This window comes from Lepisosteus oculatus, chromosome 4, assembly GCF_040954835.1.
Source record: "Lepisosteus oculatus isolate fLepOcu1 chromosome 4, fLepOcu1.hap2, whole genome shotgun sequence".
Classification (NCBI taxonomy): Eukaryota; Metazoa; Chordata; class Actinopteri; order Semionotiformes; family Lepisosteidae; genus Lepisosteus; species Lepisosteus oculatus.
In genome coordinates this window covers 34498937-34512723 of record NC_090699.1, presented here as the reverse complement: position 1 = coordinate 34512723, position 13787 = coordinate 34498937, and the positions used below count along the sequence as shown (strand labels likewise).

The following is a 13787-nucleotide window of genomic DNA, read 5'->3' as shown; positions in this document are numbered from 1 at the left end:
AATACTCTTCAAATGCATTTACCAGATACATATTGTGATTATCAGCATGAAACACTACTGGACACACCATATGCAGTTCACGCTTCACTGGGTTGATCAATACTCATTTTACCACTGCTGACCTTCAACTGCCTTCAGCAGGCAGGGTATTTAAATAACCAGATGCACAAGTGGGGTAGGACAAGCCACACCCACCGTCACTCAAGTTCCCAGAAACCATCATGATTGACCCGCTGCCAGTGAAAATGTACAGCCACCAACAGTGCATCAGTGTTGAACAGGGGTTGTGTCATTTTCTTTCCAAAACACAGAATTATAAAAGTGCTCAATTATCCTTGATCTTCAAACTTATAATAACTGTAATCTCAAATAAAGTTTTACCTCATCCTGCTCTAAACGGACTCACCTTTCACAATTTCTGCAAGTCTTCTGGGCGAAGCCCTTGTTTGTTGAAACATTAGGTCTGGGGATAAAACAGTTTAAATGGTTAAAAGCAACTCCACTTCCAGCCTTACTTGCTATTAAACTAAAACACTAGATGAACAATAATGAAACACCAAGGTAACAAAAGACAGTAGTACCAAAAACAAAGGTTTAAGAATTTTAATGGAGGAATTTTGAAAAAATATATTTTTTCATCATTTTTCATCAAAACATTTATTTTCAAACGTACAGATAATAAGAAAAAGATAAGTGAATACACATACAGTATACACTGAATTTGATCTCAGTTATATGAGTGAAATTATAATCAAAGAACAAACAATTGCAGTTTTTCAGTGATTCTGCTCCTAGTACCTCTTGGTACTTGGGTGTTTCTATTCTCTGTCTTTGAGCATGTGGAGTATGGGTAAGATACCATATAGATAATTACAAAACATTTAAATTGAGCACTCCAGCTGTGGCTTTGTGATAAACCTGCTAGTTTATTTTCTGCAGTGGTTCAGTATTTCAGGGCATGAGTATTCTGGTGATCAAACAGTGAGTTCAAAGAAAATAAAAACATTTACAGCATGTATTTAATGCTGAAGCCACAACAATATAAAGATCTTCAGTACTGTGTACACATTGTACATCTCCAAAAATCAATTCTTAGGTATTTTCACATGTGAAGTACAATAACCGTGTTGTCAAACATCGCCCTTTTAAGGAAATCTTATCATCTCAAGGCAAAACTAACATGAAACAAGTAAAAAAACACATCTTCTTGTTAACAATGGGAACAGGTCATCTGCAAAATACAGTAGAACTCAATACATTTTCAGTTTTGTGTAACAACTTATAAATGCTATTATACTATAAAGACTAATTTATAGTACAATTATACAATTCTAAAAAAGTATAGTAATTGATAACAAAAAGCATACATGCATACATTTTTGTGATAATAAGCTCCAAAAAGTAAATGCTCATCCTATTTATTTGGTATGTTCCAGACTTTTGTTTTTTAATTTGAAAATATTTAGACACTGTGTGCTGTGATATTTGAAAATAACACTTAGCTGATTAAAACAAAATAATCTGACAAAAGTGAAACAAAAGAAATTGTCAAAAAGTTAATATAAATCACATTTTTTGTTCAACTCTAAAGCAGGTTTTTGATCGAGAACAGAGTCATGATTGTAAGGATGCTATGCAATGAATTTGTTGTGCCACACATCACTCTCTGTGGCTTTGTTTTAAAACATAGTGCAAACAGTGAATCAGCTTTTCTAACTCAGAACATAAAAAAACATAATTTCTATGCAAATCTAAAATGAATGTGTTGACATGTAACATACTGTACATTTCATTCTGACTACTTTATGGCATTTTTAGTACTGTGCTTTAACTGTTTTTTTTTCAGCTGTTACACAAAAATAATAATAATAATAATGTCATGCATAACCCTGGCTTCATGAATGTTTTGGCAAAGAAAGGCAAACATTATTTTACTAGTTTTACTACATATCACAACAGAAAAATCAAACAAAACGTATTTTTAGACTTGAGAAAATATGCTAAATGTTCCCAGCGATTAATAATAATCAATATTAATTATTGATTTTATCTCAAAGTGCTTAACATATAGGAGGGGATCTACTTCATCCACCACTGAAGTACAGACCCCATCTAGTTGATGCATGGCAGCCACTATGTGCCATGAGCCCCACGACACAAATCACATAGAGAATTAAAGGGGCAATTAGATATGCTAGATTGTATAAGCCCACAATAACCAAACTCCACAACATCAGGACACAATGGTTAATGGTGTTGAATGTCTAGTCTCCTGAAGAGTGCCTTGTAATCTTTAGAAATCAAGGCAATATTCAGTTTAACCCAAAGAACAGTCTTTTGCACTGTGTTTGCACTCATCATACTGGGATACACTTTAAGTACTAACCAGATTAGAAGGTAGTAACACTGCTGAATGAAACCTTTGTTTTGTATTAAACCAAGAAACAAAGGCAGATTGTTCTACATGATTGGCAAGCACAACTACATGACCAAACATATCCAGAAACTGATCAAACAACTTTTAAAACATTTTCCTCCAGTGTAAAACAACACAGCTCTTCTAAAATGTTAGAACTTTGTTTCAGAACTTGTCACAGACTTACAACAACAGTGTTTTGCAAACGTTTTCTGAACCTCAACACATTCAAAGCAAAAAACAAAAAGAAATAATCAAATACATAACTAATACTGTATGAAAGAAAATGGAAAAGTCATGATTGCATAAGTATTTAAACCCTTTGCTGTGACAAAACCAAATTAATTTAGGTACATAAAATTACTTCAACAAGCCACACAATTTGTCAAGTGGCCTTAGTGAGCAATAATAGTGGTTAAACATGATTTCAAATACACATACTGTATTTCTTTAAGGTCCATCAGTCATGTAGTGAATTTCCAGCAAAGATTCAACCATGAAGAACAAGAAGCCTCCAAAGCAAGTCAGAAATAAAGCTGCATAAACGGACAGATCGGGAGAAGGGTATAAAACATTGTTTTAATATTTCTTTGAGCAAGGTGAAGTTGATCATTAAAGAAGTAGGATGTGCCCAGATACTGCCTAGATCAATCTATCCCTCCATACTGAGCAGCTGGAAAAGGAGGAAAAAGGTCAGGGGTTCTACCGTAAGGCCAGAGGTGATTTTGGAAGAATTGCAAAATTCTGAAGCTGAGGTGGGAGAGAATGTCCATGGATCAACAATATCCTGGTTACTCATCCTGGTCACTGAATAATTTTGCAAGGCACTGTATGTTTAGAAAATATTTTTAGAAAACATAAATGAAACATGCATAGCATATATAATAGTTGCATTAATAAGCATTAACACTGGGCTCTATATGTAACCTACTCAAAGTAGTGCAAGAACACATTTTCCATAAAATATTTTAGAATTAATATATTATATGATTCAGAGAGTACTACTCAAAATCCAGCATTTTCTCCTTCAAATTCCATATTGACTATGAAGAGTATGATTACATAAATACAGTCATACTTTTTGCTTTGTTTTTTATATAAATTAAGGAGAATAATATATTATATTAAATACAATTTTTACACAACTCTGTCATTATAGAAGGACTCTGGATGGATTTAATTGAAAAAATAGTAACATACTCATAAAATATATTATTTTGTGATTTTTGTTGAATTAAAATCTTTGACTGGTAGACAATCTGCTTATTTGTTTAATCAAAAAAATATTACACACAGATAAAAATTCACAGAGCATACAGTACACTATCGTAAAATTACCTAATCAATAAACAAAACTAAATGTGTGGACTAGTATCCAAGTTCTGCGCAGCAGGCTGGAAGTTTGGACTTTGTCCACTAAAGAAAATGGAAATCATAGACATGCATGAAAATGTTAGACAAAAAAACAGAAAAAAAAATCAGATACATAGTTCTAGAATTCCTGGATTTAAAGGACTGATATATACTGTAACAAGTGGTTTCTATGTAATGGAAGCAGATTTAGCATTTTCATCCTCGAACATGGGAACAGTACAGGAACAAATTCCTGAGACCAATTGTACTTACTGCGGGTAAGAACCGCATGTAACGTTAACTCCACAGAAAGTATCAGGCTATTCAACACCTGCACCTCTGCATTCCCACTCAACTCAGGGTTTGTGGGAGCAGTTCACAAACAACACTGAGAGGAAGAACCATGCCGGCCAGTGAGCCATCAATTATCGTGTTCGACGTGGGATAGGCGGAGGTGGGCTTGGCTGACGAGGGGGCAGTTGTGGGACTGGACGAGGGGGACAGGCGACATAGCGATCATTGATAGAGCGCTCTGGAACCCTGAAACAGGGAATTTTGAGTCAGCACACAAAAAACAAAGCATGTTGAATAAAATTAATGTGCTTAGTCAAACTCAAAACATTTTAATGAGGACTTGCATAGTTCCCAAAACACACAGAACACTCAGAATTAGATGACCCGATTATGTTACCCACTGCAATTAAGAGGTTCAGAATTCCACGCAAGATATCACGATACCAGTTGGTAATTACTTTGTAGTGCGACTAAATACTATGTAGGTCACTGCCCCTAGCATACAGACAGCGTTGGAAGCATAAACAGATTAAATTCTCCCTAAAGGAAATTGCAGTAGGTTCCAGTAGAAATGTGTGGCTTGTTTCTAATGGTATGAACTGATATTTACCAGTGTGAACTGGTTTAAACTGCTCACCAGTTACCTTGATAATTACCAGTAGAATGACTACCATGAAGTCTATAAACTGTCTTAAACTGTAGCAACCATAATAAACTAGTTACTACTGAGTATTGGAAATATTCTGAACTGATATATACTATACTACTATACTACTATATTAAGTATTTCCAACTGGAATGTCCACTAAAACAGAGAAAGTACATACCAGAAAATCTTATAATCATGCATGAAATGCATTAATTGTTTATAAAATAAGTTTTGCTGATTAGGAAAGTTTATGCATTAATAATGCTTCATATGCAGGTTACAAGCAATATAGCAGCTATCCCAAAATACTGCACACTAAAAGCCCTCTGAGAACTTGTAATGGCAAAGACAAGGTTTCCGTGACTTTAAAAACTGGTACTGGAGTTCCAATGATATGGCCAACCTGGCAGGGGGCCGTGGGGGAATTCGGGGTGGTGGCAGGTCTGGTAGCTCCTCTTGGATGCGTGGAACTCGGGGTGGTGGCAGGTCTGGTAGCTCCTCTTGGATGCGTGGAACTCGGGGTGGTGGCAGGTCTGGTAGCTCCTCTTGGATGCGTGGAACTCGGGGTGGTGGCAGGTCTGGCGCCTCCTCTTGGATACGTGGAGGAGGACTGGGGCCAGGGTAACTCTCTGAAATATCCTGAAAAATCAGATGAGGTTGACAGGAAAAATCAGAAATATCTGACGATCAGAAAGCGCCACAAAAATAGTTAATTTTTAACTTGCTCGCTCAAGCACTTCACATTAATTTCTTTCTTTACCTTTTCACCAGTAACACTTTTCATGTTTCCAAAATTAGTTTATTTTGTTCTACATGGCCTAAATGGTTTAATTAAGAGAGTAAGAAAACATTGCAATGGAAGAAAATGTTCTACAGATTGCTTAACTGGACCAAGATTCTGATAAAGACAGCGTGAATCAGGAATCACCAAGAGGCAAAAACATTACAAAATATTTTAATAATAATAATAATAGATAACAAAGAAACAGTTAATATGCTAAATGGACACGAGGACACCATGCCCAAGGAAATGAGGGGTGTTTTGTGAGGAATATCAAGCAAAGTAAAAATTACTTATATTTAAAAAAATGTTAATATTTTAATTTAAATGTTAAAAATATGGCAAACATTGAGATTAAGGCAGATATTAAAAACCAAATGTGCACTGTTGTAGCTGTTTGCTTGACATGACTGCTGGTTTGACTATAGACCTATTTAAATATGACACAGTAGAGGGCAGTATTGCTATTTATTAAATTACGCATACAGAAGGTGAGAGACACCAGAAGAACTCTGACATTCAGGTAGCCTGTAGTGTTATAACCTACACTGTTTGTAAAATATAGTTAACCCATGTCAATGCCACTGTTTTGTTTTCACTGACACTTGGCTCCCTTTTCTAGTATTTATTTTTACATTTTAAACTCCTTGTGGAGCATTATTGAAGAAAACTAAAGAATTTTGTGCAGTGGGCTTACATACTATTTTTCTCTTTCTTTCAAGTAATATAAAATAACTATTACATGTTTCTGTTTTATATGCAAGAAATTATACAGAAACTTTTCAGAAGTACATTTCAGAAATTAATGGACTATAAATGGTAACATATCAATACACATTCAACTATTTAAGCTGTCAGCAATTAGACATACTGACCTTATAGGACATAGTGTATAATGACTTTTATTTACAATTTATTCATATTTACTTTCACGGTTAAACCTTATGCAAAAGGGGATAACATTCATGTCAATCTTGGAATTTAGCATGTACAATAAGTCTTAATTTTCACATATAAAAAGGAAAAAATATTACACATATTATTACACAAATGAAAACAAATTAACAAAGAAGTACTGTATCACTAAAAAATAAAATTATAGGAATATGCCCTAGAAAAACCAAAAAACTTGAATAGAACTGTCATTTCCTACTACTTATTCCTACAGAATTAAGACAAGAAGTATAGTAATAACCACAAGTGGGTGCACCTAAATATACAAAATCACATAAGCAGCAAAGCTGAAAACGGCCTCCTGTTTTGTACTGACTGATGCACTGGAGGCTTACCTCATTGTCTGCTTCTGCTCCACTGCTGAAGCTCAGACTGCTGCGTGTGCTTGATCTGTTGCTCTCATTGCCTGCTCGAGACAAATGCATGCTTAACGTTCTAAATCGCGTGGTGCATGCAAAATATTCAGAAATGCTCAGCAATTCTTTATCCTGCACTTCTCCTCTTCGCATACCCAACTTATCTTTTGTTTTTGCATGTTCAGTCTCTGCTACCTGGATCAGGCATGAATCTGTTCCAGTAATGTCATCTATTCTTTTGCTTTCCGCAGGTGGTTCAAATGGCTCACATGGCAGCAAAGTTGTTTTACTAAGGCAAACAAGTGATGATGCAAAGGAACGCTGATACTGTATGTTACCATCAACAAATAGGATGTTGATCACTTACATTTGTCTTTTATCCTCAATGTAGTTCTGTTGCATAGCTTTGCCTATAGTAAGTAATCGGTGAACGTACAGTACCATATATTTAGTTGCTTACCAGCAGATGGACAGATGGCAAGTAACTGCTAACCACAGGCCTACTTAAGATAGTAATGACAGCTTCTGTACACTTTGCTTTTTAGTGCTACCACTGTGTAAATATGTAATTAGTCATCAAATCCATATCCAATGTCACAAAAAACAAACAAAAAGTATAATCCACTAAATTATGTCTCTTACTAATTTCATGAATGAGTTTTTCATTTGTTTCCAAATCCACAAATTCAGTTGTCCCTTTAAGGATTGTTCCTTCGTGATATGGACAAAATTTTTCAAGAGGCAAAATGTTTATCCTGAAAGCTTGTTTTCCACTTAGTGAAACAAACATTCAAGGAAATGTAAGTATTATTTCTCTAACATCTAGTTCTGTGGTTTGTTTTTGAGGACAAAAATAGAAAATAGAGTAAAAACTTAAGTCTCCAAACTTCCCTCTCAGTCAGATTAAAAGCTGTCTCAACATTTAATGTCCTGTTTCTGTTTAACAAAAGCTATCCTAAATCTGAACTATTTGTGCAGAGGAAGTCTTTTTGATCTTTGTGCAAGGAAGGTTCTTGTCAAAAGCAGGGCATGTAAGACTCTATTTAGAAGGGTATAAATGCAGTCAACACTTTTGACAGACTTACTGGATGTACTGGTGGTGCTCCCAGTATGCCAGTTTCCTCTATGAATCACTTGAGCTGGGGCAGGTGGAGGAAACATTACTCGGGGGCTAGGTTCATAAACCGCACACTCCATATTCATCACAGACTTGTTGTTGGAAAATTGTTGAATAGGAGCAGTTATCTCCAAGTCTGAGTTTAAAAAAACCAAGGCAAACAGAAAAGATGTAGTTAGCTCCTGCAAACTTCAAAGTGCTGGTCATTCAGGTTAAATACAATAATTATAAAAACCATTAATCATCATTATTCTCATAAATCAATTTAATTAATGCAATGGACACTATTTAATACACAATAATACATTATGTCACCGTATAGAAGTCCTCTTTGACAAAAAGTAGATGAGTTGTATACACACCAAAAATAAGTGAGTTCATAAACAGTGTGACCTATATTTTTAGGTACTCCACACTGCTGATATGATTTAACATTACTTTCAAAGGTGAGAAAAGGTAAGAAAAACAATATATTTGCATCATTGCTCTGAAACAACTTTACCCAACATTTTTGAGGGATTAGTTTTTTACACTTACTGTAAATCTAAGTACGCCCATTTATTGTAAGTTACAGTGCCATCACCGAAATAACTCATTTTAGTCTGTGATGAAATGGCTATATTTGGTTTTCTTAATTATGTACAATATTTTACAAATATTAGTCTGCTCTGGAATGGCAATCTCAGGACACCTGCAGGAGTAGAGATATTTTTTGCATTTAAATAAGCCTTACAGTAAAGCACTGGTCAGTCCAAATATCCCGATTCCTTGAAAAAGAGCTTCCCAGTGCACAACCCTACAGTCTATACAATTGGAATTGTAACAGGTTAAACTCATAATTTACTAACTTACATTTTCTTTTAATTATTTGAAAATTTAAAAATACTACTAAATTATGCAAATGTACATCTATATTAACAGTTCCTACATTATTCATAAGCAACGTCAAAACGGAAAACCATGAAAAAAGTCTAACCAATCTCATTATTAGTAAAATGGCTATGAATTATACGGTATATTTTCATGATGAGGACATTTATTTTGTACCCCAGTTTAAGAGTGTTTTAAGGAACTGCTATTGTCAGAATCATTAAATCAACTTTTAAATGCTACCTTTCTCATTTTTCTCATTCTTACCTATGTTCTTTCCTGATTTCTGCTTTTCTTTCTGTCGTCTTGTAATGCTGTCTCTTAATTTCTTCAGATTTTCCTAAAAAGAAGATTTCAAACCTTAAACCCACAACTCTAGAAGCCCACTTTATACTAATTATTCATTTTCTAGTTCAATCAATTTTTATTTTTGATTTTGAATTGATTTTCTTTGAAGCAGTAGCTGATATCATTTGCTTTCATGTCAGGATATAACGTGCAATTTTACAGCATCATCTTCTAAAATGCACAAATGTTATCTAGAAAGCTGGATGAGGACATTTATTTTTTGTACCCCTGTTTAACAGCGCTTTAAGAAACTACTATTGTCAGCATAGTTAATGCTATGCTGTCAAATACTTTTGAATGTTACATTTCTCATTTTTTCATTACTAGTCTGCATTGTAAAATCTGTATGCTTGACCCATCACTATTGTAAAAAGCATACAAATATTCCTAAAAACAGACAACAATTGAAGATGAACTATACTACTTCCAATTTTACTTCCACCTTTTCAGACAGAAAAGTTTTGACAGGGGAATTAAGAAGCATACAATTTTGAGTCATAACATTTGCCTAGTTTCATTTCCCAAGTCCTACACAAAATGATTTTTAAAACTCTTCTTAACGTTCATCAGCTCAATTAAAAAGTTGGGGTTTTACACTGGTAAGTTCTTGAGACCCAACAACAGCAAAGCCTTTCTTATATGGTTGTATAGCACGAATACAAGGGGCAGACAAAATAATGGAAAGATTTAACAAATAGGACATGCATTTTGAAGTAACTAAATCACAATTAAAAATGATTCTACACATGTGTTTCATATAAATTCCAATACTAAATACCAATACTGTATGTTTCCATTATCATAGACATCTTGAAATTCACACTTTAACATGTGAGTTTTTAAAACAACATAACAGATCTAACAGATTTATAAAAAAGGTTAAATAGTGTGTGCCTGAATTGCAGGTCTGTTGAAGCTCACAGAGATAGAAAGGCATTTAATAAGGTTGCTAAAAACTATAAAACACCAGCTTCAAAAATGACCACAGAACTGAATCTACACCCTGCATTGCAGTGTCTGTACCTCATGTGCTTCACAAAGCTGATATTTACAGTAGGAGTGCCATTCAGAAACCGCTTTTAACCAAGCCCAATGAGCAGCAATGCATGACCTGGTGTAATGAGCACAAAACCTGGACTTCTGAGCAGTGGAAGATATACAGCATGTTATTTTGAGTTGAGTTTTACTCTTTTTCGAACATTGGGATGGGCGTTATAATGTGGTATTATGACTCTCCGTGGTAGAGAACATACAAACTCTATATAGATAACACTGCAGTTTCAGAATTAGTCCTTGGGCCCCAGCACTACAAGACAGCAATACTAACCACTTTGCCACCATGGTACACACCTTTATTTTTATACAATATAATATGCTATTATGTATATGGAGGGAAGAAGATGTACTTTTGGAACCTTACTGCAATGCAACAGCTTAACTTATAAAAGCCATCTAAAAGTAGCTAACAACATTTTCACTAGAACAATGTGGGTTCTGAAAATAAACTGGTCTGTTAATTATAGTAGCATATTTTACCGGAACTATTTTCTTCATAGTCCAAACAGCTCCCAGGAAATATCCATGCTGAACAACAATAATAACTATCCTTGTATAAGAAAAAGGCATATTGAAAAATAACTTGAAAAGTGATTTACCCTTGATTCCTCGTATTAGCAAAAAGATGAATAGTTTATGTATGATCAATACAAATTCTGTGTTCTTTAAACTAAGTTCAATTTGTTATCCTCTTTCAAATTAAAGATTATATTCGTATAATATTTTGAAGAAAGTACTTTTGATGACTGAATCAGTAAACAGAAATCCACATTAGGAATTAAATCATCATTTGAAATTAATATAAAAATATGCATTTATATAATTACAGAAATAGAAGTAACTACATTCCTCATTTATTAATTTGGCAAATTAATGTGTCTGGAAAATAGAAAATCAGTGTGAAATAAAAGCTGAAATCTGATCTGAAGCAATCTGAAGCAAGATGTTTCTTATTAAACACATCGGATATCAAAAGTCATTTTAGATCCATGTAAAACATTAATATAAACCTAATGCAATGAGAAATCAGTTAGAAGACTAAAATACCTGTTGGAATCGCAGGGACTCTGACCTTCTCTTCTGGTTGAGCTGCCATTCCTTGAACTCCTGGACAGCCTCTTCTACAGTGATATCACCCAGCTTCACCTTCTCCTGAAGCAGAATTAGCTGTCTCTGGCCTGGGGTTTTCATTCCAGCAAACGGGTCATAAGTGGTTGTGGGAGGTCTGTCCCTCACTGGTCTCACTAATCCAAAACACAGCACAGAACTGGATAAGTGTGAAACCATTAGCAACAAAGAAACTGGATTGAAATTTCTCATTCATCGTTGGAATTTCTTCTGAAATATTATGTATAAAATTACTCCTTAAACGAGATAGCCACATTCCACTCAGCCACATTCAGAGTTTCAGGACTACACAGTCTCTTATACATCAGTTGAAAGAATTAAATTAAATACCATAAAGGAAATAATTAACAGGGAGTACAAGAAGTAAAATATTTTCATTTGTTTTGTTATACAGTACATACATTTTGTTATTTTCGTAGAAAATACCATTGAAATTGTACAGAGCCTTTACTTCTGAGGCATGTACTGTATGATAGGAAATTTAATTCAAACATAATTCATAAAACTTAGTTAAACATACATATATTGTATCTTTGTGATCAATCAATCTTTGGTCCACAGAGCTGCATTGTGAAATCTCAGAGTACAGTTTTACGGGATTATACAACTTGTTTTTTATTAAACAGATTACCCTTATTATTGCATCAGAAATAGAAAGCCATGCACTGTACTATAGCATTTTCTAATAATTCATATTTTATATCACTTAGTCCAATAAGGTGTTGTGGAGAGTTAGGGTCTAACCCGGCAGGCAATGGGTGTAAGACAAGTTCCAGTACACTCTAAACAGCTCCATTGCAGGAGACATACTGTATAATAAATGCACACAGGACGTGTCAGGTGCAATTTAACCTACTGTAGGCAGCATATCTTTGGACTATGGGAGAAACCAGACCCCAAGGCAAAAGTCCATGTGGCCAGGGAGAAAAAATACAAGCTACTGAGCAATACAGAAGGGACCTCAAGCTACTGTAGAACTGAAATAAGATTAAAAAATTACAGACCTTTTCCATTTGTCAACAAGTAGGCTAGACAATAGGCCAGATTTGACTTCACTATTTTGCAACTGTCCAGTGTTTCCACAAAGAAAATAAAGGACAAATAAAAACATGTATTCTGTGTTAAGACATTCACTGAAGTAATGAACAAATAGTGGGGGATGAAAAAGATGTTTTAATTTGTCGTTCTTCAAAATCTTATTTATATGCTTTATGTGCAGTGCTTCACCAATAGGTTACCTGAATAAAATGAGTTGTTTAATTTTTTTACTTTCGTCATGCTACGACTAACGGTTTACTAATGATCATATTTTACTATACTGTAACAATGTTAAAAAAACACAGCATACATATATACAGTATAATGCAACCATCAAAACTCTTACCTGGCAACACCTTTCCTCGAACATAAAGATTTTCAGGTTTTGATGCTTGCTTTTCAGAAAATACTATAAAAAACAGAATAATAAGTTCTAGCAAAAAATAAATACACACATGTTCACATGTGCTACAATCCTATTTGCTTATGACTCTGTGAATTAAAATGGAACCTTTTTTAAAACATCAGTCTTTTTCATGAAATATTTTTTTTCCTATTTAATTCTTATGTTATGGGACTACTTAATTTTATATATATATATAGTATATAATTCAATAGCCTTGGCATTAATTCTGATATGACAAAGCTATTTAATCCATGGTTTGTACCTTTTTTTAAAATGTGACTGCTTCACGGGGACTACAGTTACCAGTTACTTTTAGAAGTACAGTAACATTCTACAACATAGATTAATAAAATTATTTAAAGACACATTGCTACATGTGTAACCATGTGTTACTGTGTATAACTTGAAAAATGCTAAAGAGGGCTAGAAACATTGGAGGGGAAGTAGCAGCGCTCATTTTTACACATGCCTTGTAATACAGTAATGTTCACTACAGCTAAATATGATTGAACAGACCACAAGGAAAGACTTGTTCTAGTTTCAGCAATCCAGTGGCCAAGTCATTTCCCTGACCTTTGGAAATGTACGCCTCTCTCTCTTCTGGATCACTGCAGACAGAGGGCCTGGGAATGGGCGCAGGCGGACGATTGACTATCTCTGGGATGTAGCTGGCACCCTGCTCGACCGTGTCGTAGACATCATCCTCCACACACAACTTGTAAGGGTCCTCCTCTTCCTCCTCAATCTCCGACTGCACCTCCTCCCCTTCCTTAACACGGTTGTCCGTGTCCTCTGGCACCTCAGTTTTAGGACATTTCTCCGATTTGCCTGTTGTAAACATCATGAGGGAAATGTAGTTTCATCTTTGTTGAAGAACAAAACTTCATTAAATTAAAATAATCTTTTTATAACATTTACTTACAATGTGGTACAATCATGTTAATCCAACATTTGATGACATGCTAACACTTAACACATACTGTAAGTAAATCATATGTGCTTTAAACAAAACTAGGGTCTC

The 13787-nt window shown here is 34.6% G+C and overlaps 1 protein-coding gene across 6 annotated transcripts in view; it reads right to left on the bottom strand.

Moving 5' to 3' along the window:
- Positions 1-588: 588 nt before the first annotated feature.
- The window catches only part of pik3ap1 (phosphoinositide-3-kinase adaptor protein 1), a 39683-nt gene continuing 26484 nt past the window's right edge, over positions 589-13787 (bottom strand). For 5 of the 6 annotated variants that reach the window (XM_015347634.2, XM_015347635.2, XM_015347636.2 and 2 more), the window contains 8 exons: positions 13340-13594; positions 12707-12769; positions 11242-11438; positions 9058-9130; positions 7889-8056; positions 6783-6853; positions 5116-5351; positions 589-4309 (listed from right to left, as the gene is read on the bottom strand). In XM_015347634.2, the coding sequence (XP_015203120.2) occupies positions 4195-4309; positions 5116-5351; positions 6783-6853; positions 7889-8056; positions 9058-9130; positions 11242-11438; positions 12707-12769; positions 13340-13594 (1178 nt within the window). In that variant the 3' untranslated portion in view covers positions 589-4194. The remainder of the gene's footprint in view (positions 4310-5115; positions 5352-6782; positions 6854-7888; positions 8057-9057; positions 9131-11241; positions 11439-12706; positions 12770-13339; positions 13595-13787) is intronic. The other variant, XM_015347637.2, reaches the window with a different exon arrangement.